The 14,362-nt window shown below is 34.3% G+C and overlaps 1 protein-coding gene across 5 annotated transcripts in view; it reads left to right on the top strand.

Annotated features, from left to right (window-relative positions):
• The window catches only part of LOC114669046 (RNA-binding protein 5-like), a 40,623-nt gene that overhangs the window by 3,877 nt on the left and 22,384 nt on the right, over nt 1–14,362 (top strand). For 2 of the 5 annotated variants that reach the window (XM_051921439.1, XM_028825152.2), the window contains exons 3-10: nt 972–1,110; nt 3,552–3,692; nt 4,743–4,809; nt 5,145–5,218; nt 9,357–9,440; nt 9,823–9,883; nt 10,709–10,774; nt 13,868–14,028. In XM_051921439.1, coding sequence (XP_051777399.1) covers nt 3,654–3,692; nt 4,743–4,809; nt 5,145–5,218; nt 9,357–9,440; nt 9,823–9,883; nt 10,709–10,774; nt 13,868–14,028 — 552 coding nt within the window. In that variant the 5' untranslated portion in view covers nt 972–1,110; nt 3,552–3,653. Of the gene's footprint in view, nt 1–971; nt 1,111–3,551; nt 3,693–4,738; nt 4,810–5,144; nt 5,219–9,356; nt 9,441–9,822; nt 9,884–10,708; nt 10,775–13,867; nt 14,029–14,362 lie in introns of those variants that run through there. The other 3 variants (XM_051921440.1, XM_051921438.1, XM_051921441.1) reach the window with 3 other exon arrangements.

Raw genomic sequence — 14,362 nt, 5'->3', positions numbered from 1 at the left:
TTTTGTCTTGTTTTATCAATTTTTTCCCCCTGTGTTTCACAATGTATTATCCACAGTTGACTAATAAACCTTAAAAGCATTTGGCATTAGAGATTGTTAGTTAATATATCTGTCATTATCTGTTGTACCTTTCAGAACAAAATGTAACTACTTAAATATTACAATAAATAGCTTAAGTGTGCACCCTACAAGTGTTAATTAACTATAACCCACAGTATTATGGGGTATGCATGTACAAGGTTTCTTTACTAAAATAAGGTGCCTAGTTGGAGTTGTGTAATTTTTTTTCACCAAGAGAAAAATTGTACATTTTTGTTTTAAGTAAGGTCTGTCTTAGTTTACTGTTGTTTTTTTTTATGTACATGACATGTAACTACTGAATAGTTTAACATTATTGCTAGCAGTATGGTATATTTATTTCACAGCAGTGCACAGTAGCATGTATGTTAAAAACAGTTTTCAGGTTCATTTGCTGTTTTCTGTGAACTTTCTTTGTATTTACTTTCATGGTATTATTGTAACATTACTTGAATGATGCTTTCTTCTATACTTGTTACCCTTTTGAAATTACATTTTCATTTCAAAGTAAAAGGGTTTGAATAAGATGAAGTGTTACAGGTTTAGGTGGGGTATATTATTAAGTGCTAAAATCCTGCCTCATGTAGGAGGCTACTATGCTGGCATCATAAACAAATTTTCTCACTATATTTGTTTGGGTACTGTGATAATACAGTATAGGTAACATTAAGCCATACTTAATATTACTTTGACCTCTCTTTCTAATTGTTTTAAAAGTGTTTATAGTGTTAAGTAAACAATAAAGAATTTGTCAAAACTTAAGCTGACGTTGGGGCCTGGTGTATAGTTTATTACATAATAGCAAATTTCTTAAATTGCTACTTGGCATTTGCAGTGTTAAAACAGGACATTAGGATTGTGCAAAAGAGTATTATGATTTTATGCTTGAATAGGTCACGTTCCACACATAGAAGTGGAAGGTATGGACAGGACCCACATCGAGATGATAGAGAAGTTAAAGGAAGAGGCAGCCATGATTATGAATGGAGAAGTGGGAGATACGATGAGCGCAGGAGTAGAGATTGGCCAGAGGTAAGTTTACCTAATATGTAATAGTTTAAATTACAATTAATTAACAAATATCTATAATCTTACAGTGGCTTAACTTTTAGAACGCGATTGTGAGACTCACATGTTTAACTACAAAAAAAAAATCACCATTTATTTTAATAAAGCAGGATAGTCCTGCTACTCTTAAGACAAAAATTGGAATAAAACAGTACAGTGTCAGTAGTATCCAATTATAATGTGAATTTAGAAACAAAAATAGAACATTTATGCAGTCTTTGAGGTGTAGCCATTACCACTTTTAGTGTAATAAATCTGTATATATAAATTTATTTTCTTGCATTTATTCCTAGCATGACATCCTACATTTGTGGCAAGTAAAATCTGAGACCAGTTTCAGATCAAGTGGCCTCCCACCTGAAATTAACCTATGGTGGTCATAAAGTGAGCTGTGTGAGCCATATTCATTTTAAAATTTACATGTCCATCCATCCATTATCCAACCTGCTATATCCTGACAACAGGGTCATGGGGTCTGCTGGAGCCAGTTCCAGCCAACACAGGGCGCAAGGCAGGAAACAAACCCCGGGCAGGACGCCAGCCTACCGCAGAAAATTTACATGTCAGTATTTCAAAACTTTCATTCTGACTTAGTCATTCAAGAGGCTAAATTCATGATGCTTCTTATGGATAGCTTAGTCTTACTAAGATGTTCAAGTTAGTAGGGCTGCTAAGAACTGCTTTACTTTATTGTTAAAATCAAAATATCATACACTAAATTTGTGGTGCTCTTTGGGTTTTTTTTGAAGAAAGTGTAGCTTCCATTAGTCCAACAACTAATAAATGAAAGTGCAAATGGCACATGTTTGAGTATCACAATTGCAAATAGATAGATAGATAGATAGATACTTTATTAATCCCAATGGGAAATGAGAGAGAGCCTACAGTTGACACCACATTGATAGGTGTAATTACTATGGGTTGGTATTGTTAGGATCTCAGCTATACTTGGGTCATGACACGATAAAATTACTTTTTCTTTAGACCTGACTTTTGCATTTAATAGATTTTCATTTGAATATATTAGATACTGGGCTGAAAATTCTGAGATGTTACTGTATGCTTCAAAATGATGTACATTTCACTAGACTATTTAATGTGCTGTTCTCACAATAATGTATACAAGTTTCTGGTAATTATATTAAACTGACAAAATCTTGGAACATCATTCAGGTCATAAAAATACAAAAGAAAACATAATAATTAATTAACTAATAATGGTGAATCCTATTACTTGTATTGAGGATATATTTGTACAGCAAACATTGCAGTGCTGTTGATAAATACACACTTCCCCTTGATCATAACCGTTAAGGCCAAACATTTTATTGTACTAATTCTGAATCAGCTGACAAACCTAAGCAATGGTATCCATCTCAATTTATATACACACAAATTTAAATTATATATAGTGTGGAACGAGCCCCGGACACAGACAGGCAGACATGTTAGTTGCACCACCACACGTTTATTTACACTATTTACAAAAGTTCCGTGCCACACTAACAAACCCCAAGACTCCCCCAAAGTCCAGGCTTCTCACACAGCCTTCTCTCTCTCTCTTCATGGGCCACTCTTTTGCCTCCTCCCAGACCTCGTCCTTCTCCTCACCCAACTCCAGTCCTTAATGAGGGGAGGCGGCTCCTTAAATAGGCAGCGGCTGATGACCACACCCTGCCACAATAGTCTACCCAGTCTACTCTATTAGTCAGATTGACCACCAAGTATTAATAGGACTGCATGCTCTCAACTTCTTTCACTATGGTGGTTGTGATGATTGATATTGATCCATGGTCTGAGCATGTACCTGGTGATGCATAGATGATGACACAGGGCTGTGGAAGATGACAGTGTAGTCTCTGTGACAAACAATATTATCCATCTGCTGCATACATTTGGTCAGCATGTGCTAAAATATGCTGGGGTAGCAGCACCACCTAGCAGTACAAAGGCAAAGTATTCAGCCCCTATCATAACTGCTCAGTTGTTTGGATAACACAAAGTACTCGTGGAGGCATTGTTTATGTGCTGTAAGATTGTCATGTAGTTACTGTTAAGTGACAGTTCCTGTCTGTTGCTTTTTATGTTATACCCCATGAGTGTTCCTTTTCTGGTAGTAGTTAAAGACCTGCAAACCTGACCATGTTGATCTCAAAACATTGGTTTTCATCTAGACTTTCTTAGTTGGGTTCAGACATGGATGGATGGATGGAACTTCAGCTGCATCTGGGTGTAGATTATTCCTGTAATTACTTTTACTACAAGCTGTACATTCAACAGCTCTTTTTGTGAATATTCTAGTATCTTTTGTCTTAGAAATGTAAGTAATTTCTTTAAATAGTACTTGCTAGAATGCTTGAAAATATATTGGGTTTGATACATCATATTTCATGATGCACTTACAGAGAACAAGCAGAAGGCACGAAGATGAACATCATTCTGATGGAGAGTTTCATGAACATGGCCATAGAGGACAGTCAGCTGAAGAATATGAAAGCAAGACCATTATGCTTAAGGGCCTGCCTCCACATGCCTCAGAAAGTGATGTAAGTTTTGATTTCTATATAGAAATATGGAAATTCATTAGTTTTCCTTAACTTGTAGAAGTTATTTGTTTCTCATTTAACTGGACACGTTGCTGCAGTATCTTTAAGTTTTTATTAGTTTTTTTATTTTATTTTTTTTTTAAATATAATATTTTCGAACCTGCTAAATCCAATTCATGGTCATGGTGGCAGGAAACTATTTTGACAGCTTGTACCTAGGGCAGGAGAACAACCCAGAGTGTCCGGGTTCACTCATGCACACACCAACATTCAATTGGAAACAATTTAGAATTGTCAGTAAACGTGGTCTGTGCACCTTTTGTGGATGTGCTAGGATAATCCAAGAAAAATCCAAGGGGCGATTTTACATAGACCCCAACTGGGCACAAGTTGCAAACCCAGGACGCTTGATCCATGAAGAAGTAGCTCTAAACTGGAGCAGCTTAGTGCCAGTCATTGTAAAGAAATTGGGCAATGCAGTCTTTTATGGAAATAAACACATTTCTGTTAGTTTCTTTTGGAATTGTGTGAGCATATTAGTTAATAATAATATACAAGGCACAATATGTTATACATTTGTATATGGGAGAAAAAAATGATTAAATAATTGAAACACTGGAAAATCCAACATCTTTGTAATTAAACTGAAAGCTATGAAGATTGTGAGAAAAATATTAAACAGAAACTTTATAAAGGAAAAAATTCAGTATTTTTAAATAACCTATTTGGAAATTGTTTGATTACATGGTAATGTTTAATTTTCTGGTATTGTCATAAAGATGTTCCAGTAGATTCCAAGAGTGTGGGTGCTTGTAGTTAGTTATTTTCTAATACAGCCTGCTTCCTAAGTTCATGGATCTCTCTGCTTTTATTGTTTATTAAAGTTTTAAATTTCTCAGCTTTTGTAAACTTTGCACAGTAGTGCTTATTATAATATTAACCTGTACGTTGTTATCAGTGAATAGAGGTCTTTTTTCAAATCCGTGAATTAACTAGTAAAAAATTTTCTCAATGTGTGATTTTTATTATTATTTTTTTGTTTGGAGGTAGATTCGTTCTGCTTTAGAAATGGATGGTCTTACAGCTGCAGATATTTGTTTAGTGAATAAAAGACCAGGTAAGTACTAAATATTTTTCGTTCCCCATTAGCCTTCTTTCAGAATACAGTTTAGTGTTTATTCAGGTCAGCTTTATATAATTTTTTTATTATTACTTTCAAAATTGTCTTTTTGTTAATATTTGGCAAGCATTTGAAATATTTGTGCCTATATGATGTAGTGAGAATAGCAGCAAAAAAAAAAAAATGTAGAGTGTTTGAAAATTTTATCCCTTCAGAAAGTTTGATTATTTTAGCATAATTTTTATAGGATAGAAATAGCTGGTGACAAAAACGGTTTTATTAGTTTTTCAAGGAAATTAACATACCCATCTATATCTGAATACTTTCTCTAGGTATAAGCCGGGGTTTTGCCTTTGTGAAGTTTTATCACTTGCAAGATGCTACCAGATGGATGGAGACCAATCAGGTTGCTTCATTTGCAAAGTTTAGCTATTTTCTTTACAATCGGAACAGACATGAGAAGTATCTTAAAAAGAACTTTGCATACTCTATTTTTTGAGTTTTTAGTTCCTTATATGTATTATGTACCACCTTAACATACATGATTATATTCAATTTCGGCAGTTTAGAGATTTTTAATAACAATTAAAAGTACAGATGTGAGTGAGAATGTTTTAACGCCTGTCCTACAGTGTGTATTTCTGGTCTTAATTGTAAGTACTGACATAATTTTGTATACAGTGAAAATAGTCCTATAGTGTAAAATGATGAAAATCTTTACAAACCTTTATACATAACTAAAGCTTTTAAGTATATTTGAATACAGCAATATTATTAAAAAACAGCTTTACAGGTATTATGTAGCTATTGATTAAGAGGCCAGGCATAACAGTTAGTGCATCCCAGTGCTGATAGTTGTTTCATGTGCACCAAGAATATAAGATTTATTCTTTCTTCTTCTTAAAAATTATTTCCAATCGTAAGCTCAATATGCTGTGAACTATAGTGGGGAAAGCATATTCAAAATGCAGTTCAGCATAAACAGTATGAAAATACATATCAAGTGCTGTTGAAAAGCATTTGCCCCTTCCTGATTCTCCATTATTGTCAATTTTTGACACTGAAAGTTTTCGGATCTTAAGTGAAGATATAATGTAATTAATATATATAAGAACCCTCTAACTGAGAGGGTAACTCTTTTTCCACATTTTATGTAATGAACAAAGTTATCCAATAGTAACTGGTACTGTGGCAAAAAGGTTATTAGCCCCCAAGTCAAGGAATTTTTAGTGTCCACTGACTGAACACAGCATGACTTGATTACAGCCAGCCTTGCTCAGCATAAACGTAATAAAAAAATGCTGCAGTCCAAGGAAGTACCTGAAAAGGTCAGAAAAAAAAGATGTTGAAAGCTATCTTTGTGGAAAAGGGTACAAAGCCATTAGTAAGGACTTGACTTGCCATATATTAGACAACTATGAATTCTGCTCTGTATTGAAAAGTACTTTAAGGAAAATGTTCTGTCATCTGAAGCATAATTGGATTATGCAACAAGACAATCATTAAAAACACAAACGTAGGTACAAAACAGAATAACTTAAACAAAAATAAAGTTTTGAGCTGGCCTAGTAAAGCTCTTTTTTGTTTAATTAGGGGCCCTTTTGCAATATTAGATTTTGGCTGAAAACCAGAAAACACTCATTGTTTTTAATTTAATAATAATTATATACATGCATATAAATTTGCAGTAATTGAGCAAACCAGGATCACATTCTTTTTCCTGGCACTGTATATAAGAAGCAAATTGAAGTCATATTTCATAACTGATTTGACCCCATTTTGATGAATTAATAGTTGTTAGTTGTTAATATAAGTCTTCTTATACACAGTGAAAGAAGTTGTATTGGTGAAAATAATGCAGGGAAAAATCCCCAGATAAGGTTCTATGTATGTATTATGCATGTATTTATTTTAATATTAAGTGAAAACCTGTCAATTTTGCTTTACATTGTTTAAAAAAAAGTTTCAGGGATTCTCTTGGGATTAGAGGCATGTAGACATACTTGGTAGTTGGTTACTTGCGCAGTTTGTCGGCTGGCAGCCGAGAACACACACATAGTGACCCCTCCAGTGTTTTGGTTATGCTCAAGTTGCCTTCCATTGCAGTTGTAATGCATGTTAAATTCACTTGCACACTTCAAATCTTGGTCCATAGTGGAACATATTAGCAAGGTATAGCTCCCATAGTATAATGCAATTGCATCCATAATATTTCATGTATTAATATGAACACAAACCTCTTTGTCCCTGAACCTTCATGTTTGCTTCTTGCCAAGGCTCTCAATTTTATGTATGACTGGAAAATATTGTACCTCTAGTACCACTGATGTTGTATGTAGTGACATGTTATTGTGATATAACTGTTAGTTGTTAGTGTAGTCCAAAAGTCAGTTGTTAATGGAAGATTATTGGTGAGGGTAGCTGGATTTTCCAGCCTAGTCTGTTTGGCAAAATGTTTATCTGTATTGCTGTTGATAAGTGCCTCTTAGATAAAATGTGGTACCAAGATAGTTGATTATTTGTAAAAGCCTTTGCCCTAGCATGTCTTAATCTATCGACATGAGAATATTCTGTAAATTCTGTTTCCTCAGACTGCTGTTAATTATCTTTTTTGCTTGCTGTTGCTGCAGTCTGACCTAGCAAACGATATATATATATATACAGCAATGCTGTGTAGATATGCTGCTTTTATATTTCAACATGATATTAAACGTTTTGTAGCAAACTTCATCTCCCTTGCAATCAAAATGCTCCAAAATTGAGTCATGTTTAGCATGCTCTATGGTTGCTAAAGCCCAGTGTTTGGTTTCTGGATGGAAAACCTTCCAAGTTAAGAGATATTAATAATTACTTAATAAAGTCTAGAGTTGAGATTCTTTTAGCATCCAGATGACAGTCTAAAAGTAAAATTTAGCTCCAGTACTAGAATTGGTAAACGGTTTAATCTGGTTTGGCACATTCAGAATGGATTATAATTGATAACCTATAAACTAATGGAAGTGTTAATACTTTGAAACTGTAACATGAAATTGCTGATTAGCAATATCTGATTTATATCTTACTATTTATTTGCATGTTTGATTGCATTAATTCCTATTTAAATGTTATCAAGCCATGGCTCCAAAAACTTATCTATATCCTGAGCTTTCAAGCTTCCTTGAGTACATACATATTTTGTTAACCATATCGGACACAAAGAACAAGTAGTAAATTATTTAAAATATAATTTTATGTATGTATGTATAGTGCCAGTCAAAAGTTGTAGAACAACTGAGTTTTTCAAGACATAAATAATGACAAATAAAAAAAATAAGTCAAGGAATAATTAAGTGTATAGTAAATTGTTTAAAATATAATTTTATGTATGTATAGTGCCAGTCAAAAGTTGTAGAACAACTGAGTTTTTCAAGACATAAATAATGACAAATAAAAAAAATAAGTCGAGGAATAATTAAGTGTATAAAATTTTGTTCTAATTTTTGATTCATCAAAGTAGCCATCTTTTGCTAATATAACAGCCAAACTGTGGAAAATTTGTTATTTAGTATGCCTGTCACTCTGCAAGTCACCAACTCTGCCTTCTGAAAAAGAGCCCCCCAGACCATCACACTTCCTCCTCCATTTTTGACAGTTGGTGTTACACACTGAGGAACCATCCTGTTACCAACTTGATGATATACAAACACCCTGAGTGATGAACTGAAGATTTCACATTTTGATTAATCAGTCCACAAGACTTTCTTCCAGTCTGCAGTAGTCTACAGCTGCTATTTCAAGGCCCTGTTTTGTCTATTAAGGAATTGCTTTTTGTACTTTCACTGGCCCTGTCAAATGTGCAGCACAAAGTCTCCTCTTCACAGTAGAAACGGAGTCTTGCTTTTTTTCAAGCACTGTTAAGCTGAACTTGAAGCTGTTGTGCTGTGGGGAGCCTGTGATCACACAAGCTGGTGACCTTCAGAGACTTGTCTTCTGATTGCGTTTCTATTTGCTTTAGATTGTGTAGGACACTATACTCGCTAACAATTGGAATTTATTTATTTATTTATTTTTTTGCTTTTTGCGATTTCTCAAAATGAAAGGCCTACATTTCTACATTTCTCATTTCAATTTGTTAAGTACCATTTACAGTGTAATATTTTCCCGGTGTAGTCTGTTCCAACACTGTCAGGACACCTATGCATAGTGTTTGCTTCAATTTGCAAGACTTAAATTTCCTCATATGCTGCAAAGCATCTGTAGGATGTAACCTATTAGTTGACCCCTGAAGAAGGCCCATTTGTAATATTCCAAAATTTCCTTTTTTCAGTTTTTGCTAACCTAAACTTTAAATTTAAACCTCTGGCAGTTTACTGCTTACCTTTTCAGTATTTTCAGTCATTCATTGCATTTCAACTAAATTTGAAGAAAAACCTGAAAAACTGAGGTGTTCTAAAAGTTTTGACCAGTAGTGTATATGTATATACTCTCATTGAAAGTTAAACCTTTTGGCTTTCTAGCTTTAAATCATTTTGGAATGAAATACATTTTCATATTCCATTTTACAGAGGCAGCTCCTGATACAAGATATGAATGTAATCATGCAATACAGCAATCCAAAACACAAAATGGAAGACTGGCTCTGCAGTAATGTAAGTATTGTGTAGTTCTAATTCTAAACACAATGACTTTGAACTTTGGCAGGTATCAATTTTGTTACTAAACTGGGTATCTTGTGTGGAATGCGGTGTAGTGAATCATTTAAGGCAGATTTATTATATCAGCTCCTAGCTGCAGATCCTTATGTGGATTATTGTAAACCTCTTAAACCCTAACATTGCAGTAGTAAGGTGTAGTGGCCATTTTTTCCACCAACTAAATTTGCAGTGCAGGCAGTTGAATTTATAAATAGATATGATCAAGTTGTGATTTTTCTTGAAGATGGGTTTGTTCATTGAAATTGCTGGTATTGTCTAATGTACTGTTTATGAAGAAAGAATATTTTTATAACAACTGTAACTGGCTGCTTTACAGTGTGGTTTGTCCAATTTCCGCCGGAGGCAGAAATGTTTCAGATGTGGTGCTGCCTGTGTAGGTAAGTAATCAAACTACTTTAAACAAAACTCCATGCATGACAGATTAGTACATGAGAGTCCCCTTCAAATGTGTTGATTTATTCTGGGAGCATACAACTGTCAGTATGCCTCACTTACATTGTCTGCAATTCCCCGGTTTTGAGAATTGCAAAGATATTCTGGATTCATCATTAACAGCAAGCCTAGCCAATCATGCTATATGATCATAAGATTTAGCACATGCAATTAAGAACTTCTTCCTACTATGCACATGTGTCAGTTATGACCCTGTAAACCTATTAAAATGAATAAGCATATTTTGAGGGAGAGCTTCAATGTGGTAACAATACAGATTGGCTTGGGTGTCCACATTATGGTTCAGACACAATTTTATTGTTATAGGATAAATGCAATTCTTGAATATGAAACCCCTGCAGGATTTAACCTTTCATTGCCACTACCTGCTGGTCTTTTTTTTATACAGCGTCTTTAAGCCCATCCTATGTCCTTTCCTGTCTGTGTTCACTTTGTTCACCAATCACACAGTATTAATAAACCAAAAATTAGATATAATTAGAAAATAATGCATTGATACTGATTAAAATACAGCCTGTTATAAAAAATTTTGTATTTTGTCTAGTGCCATTGTTAGTTTTTTGCTGTGTTTACCCAGCAGCAAATTATTGTGCGGAACAAGTTAACCAAGTCTACATTGACTTTATTTACTTTCTTTGTACTTTTAACATACAGTCTTTCTCCTTTTGAGTAACACTTTTTTACTTGAAATGTACATTTTGACAAGTGTTTTTTTTGTCCTGAATTATACATGTATTGTGTTTCTTTAGAGACTGACTCGGGGAGTACTAGTACATCAGTTGAAGCTCAGCAAAGTGCAGAATACCGCAGTGATAGTAAGTGAAACAAACTTCGTGGACCTATTTATGTATTTATTTATATGGAGTAATTCTGATTTGTATTATTTTAATATATAGTGTCAGTGGTAGAGCAATTCACAAAGCATGGTGGAAAGGAGAAATTTATTATTTTTTTCCTTGACTTCTGATATTTGCATAACCCAGTTTGGGCTGTAACCCCTGCAATAGGTGAAACACTGAGTAGAGCTGGATATGGGCTAATCCAGATTATCAAACGTGTGAATAATACTGTCCATGTCTGTGTAAAGAAGGCTTTGAATATGAAGGCAAGGTGAAGATTTCATGTCCATACATAACTGAAGTTTGTACTGATAAATATATATATTTTTTTTTTGCTTTTTGTAAATGAGCCTTGACCCATAACTACCCGCACTGGTGTATTTTGTACACCAATTTCACTTATTTTTTGTCCAGTGTCATTTTACTTGAACCTACTGGCAGCATCTGTCATCTATCCTCCGCTTTATTTGCTCCAGTATGCTCCCATCTGGTTTTATGAGTCGCAAGTTCCATATGGTGCATTTGGTACACCATGCGGGTACTTACATATGTATGACAATGATGAGATATTATTCTTGCAATGACTTTGTATGCAAAGAACATTCAACAACTGAAAGGAAATGTGGTCCATGTGCAAACCCTGTAGTAGATGAAAGTGTGACCAGTGACGAATGAACATTCAACAACTGAAAGGAAATGTGGTCCATGTGCAAATCCTGTAGTAGATGAAAGTGTGACCAGTGACGAATGAGAGAGAACTGGAGAAGTAGATCAGGTTTATTTTCAGATAGTTCTAGACAGTGTCATACTATTCAGTAATATTGTATTAAATTATATTGAAAATATGTACAATTTAAAATTATTGCAATATTTTATATTACAACCTCACAGTGTGCATATAAATAGCCATTTTAACACTGGTGCAGAAAGTACACTGCGCAAGTACTTATGAGATTAGAAGTGGTGCGAGTAGTTAAGGGTTAAGTTATTACTGTATGTGTGTGTTAGTAAAATTTTGTTCTGAGCCTCTGTGGAATTTAAATGGTCCACTGTGTGCTCTTTTGGAAGGTTTAAATCTCAGAAATGAGACATTTTATGAAAATATAATCACTATATATTATAAAAGAAAAGATGTCCTAAGGACATTCACTTTAATTATTGATCAGTCTCAGGGAAACCATGCAGTATATCTGCTGGATAATGGTATACAGTGATCCCTCCTCGATCGCGGAGGGTGCTTTCCAGAACCCCCCACGAAAGGTGAAAATCCACAAAGTAAAAACCATATGTTTATATGGTTATTTTTATATATTTTAAGCCCTTATAAACTCTCCCACACTCTTATAAACATTTCCCGCACAGTTATACAGCATAAACCCTTTATATTCTCTTAGATATTAGGTAAGATTTGTTGAAATTGTGCGTAGTATATAAACAGTGTTTTTACATACATAAACATACATATCGTATTTCATTGAGGAGTTTTATTTAATACGTAATAGTTTTAAACACATTGTAATAATATATATTTTAACAAAAATTGTATATTTACTGTATATACTGTAATGCACTCATTTTACTTACCTAGTTTTATTAGATGTTTTATGATTATTCCTTTAGTAGTAGTATCATATTTCTAAAATATGAACACTGCAGTCATGCACCATTTGCATTCTGGTAATGTTTACATTCTCAGCTGATTTCGGCTGGTAACACCAGCAATTGTTGCCAGTTGTAAAATGGTACAGTTCATTTGGAACATAATTTATTACTGGTATTATTATTATTATTATTATTAAGAAAAATTGTTTATTGATTAGATAATATAAAAATAAATGAAAAATCTACAACATGTAAATATAAATAAAACCTAAATGTTATTTTAAAGATATCGAGTGTCTCCTATATCACATATGTTACAGCCATTACGATAGACAGGCCACCAGCAATACATACGTACAATACAAGAAAAATTGTATAAAATGTTAGTACATGTACGTACATTTAGTGTAACTGTACAAAGTACGTAGAAAATTAGTTATGGGTACTAACCAACAGCGAAACACATTAATGCTGAATGAGTGAGGCGAGATGCTAGCTAACGCAAAGCGGAATCGAATGCTGCTGTCCGTCACTGAGCCAATCAGCACCTAGGAATTTAACCGTGTGTTCTGATTGGGTAGCTTCTCAGCCATCCGCCAATAGCGTCCCTTGTATGAAATCAACTGGGCAAACCAATTGAGGAAGCATGTACCAAAAACAAAAAGACCCATTGTTCGCAGAAATCCTCTAAACCAGCGAAAAATCCGCGATAAATATTTAGATATGTTTACATATAAAATACGCGCTAGTGAAGCCACGAGAGTCGAAGCGTGATATAGTGAGGGATTACTGTACTTCTCTAGCTCATACTGATATGTAATACTATGTGGCAATGTTCCCTCTAAGGAGTAGCATATAGTGAGCAAAAAACATTGTTTATGAGCGACATTTTGTTTAAGCCAAAAATTTATGAGCACCAACTCCGACGGTCGGAGTGAGCGATCGTGCGGGAAGTATGAGCAACGCTCTGAATTCGTGTGAGCGATCACTCACGCGCTCAGCTTAGAGGGAACATTGCTGTGTGTATGTATGTGTGTGTGTGTGTGTGTGTGTGTGTGTGTGTGTATATATATATATATATATATATATATATATATATATATATATATATATATAATATACAGTATGTGTGTGTATATATATAATGTATAATATGACACTTTTTAATTTTTGGTTTCTCTGAGACAGACTTAAAACAGTACAGTATACTCACTGGGTAATGGCATACTTATCTAGTAGAAAAAAATGAAGGAAAAATAAACTAAATCAGTGCCTCAGATTTGTATGTTTGCCTCAGAGAAGACTGGAGATTTGCTACATTAAATATTTAAAAGGGAATCTCTGCCTTGTCTGGTTGAATTGTATGGTGCGCAATAAGTACATACTGGATTGATGTATGGACCTAAACAGCCATTTCATGCATTAAAATGCATATTGTTTTACTAACTTTTGTTTCTGTTTGAACAGCCATTCTGTTGAGGAACATTGGTCCTCTTACAACTGTTGAAGCAATCATAGGTGCTTTAGCTCCATATATTCAATTATCTGCAAACAACATTCGGCTTATCAAGGACAGACCAACTGGCCACAATAGAGGCTATGCTTTTGTGCAGTTGCCATCTGCTGATGTAAGTCTTTTCAGTTTATACCCATTTCCATTTATTTTGTTGATGGATGCATTCAAACTCCTCTCCATTAATGAGTATGACGTAGGTTGTTGTTTAACTGTGAAGGTGTATCTGCATGTAACTTTTCCAGAACAAAGTATGAATGATAGACTTTACCCTTTTATTTGCAAGTACTTTCCTATAGCTAATAGCACAGTATAAAAGGCAAACTACAGTTTAGTACCTCAGACAATTGTACAGAATAGCCTGCTTGTTTACAAAGTTAATACATGTTTGGGTAGTTCTTAGGGAGAACACAAAGTAACCAGAATATCCTATAGAGCAGTGTTTCTTA

The sequence above is a fragment of the Erpetoichthys calabaricus genome, chromosome 18, assembly GCF_900747795.2.
Source record: "Erpetoichthys calabaricus chromosome 18, fErpCal1.3, whole genome shotgun sequence".
Taxonomy (NCBI): Eukaryota; Metazoa; Chordata; class Cladistia; order Polypteriformes; family Polypteridae; genus Erpetoichthys; species Erpetoichthys calabaricus.
The sequence above is the reverse complement of the archived record's forward strand: the minus strand, read 5'-3'. Positions and strand labels throughout refer to the sequence as shown.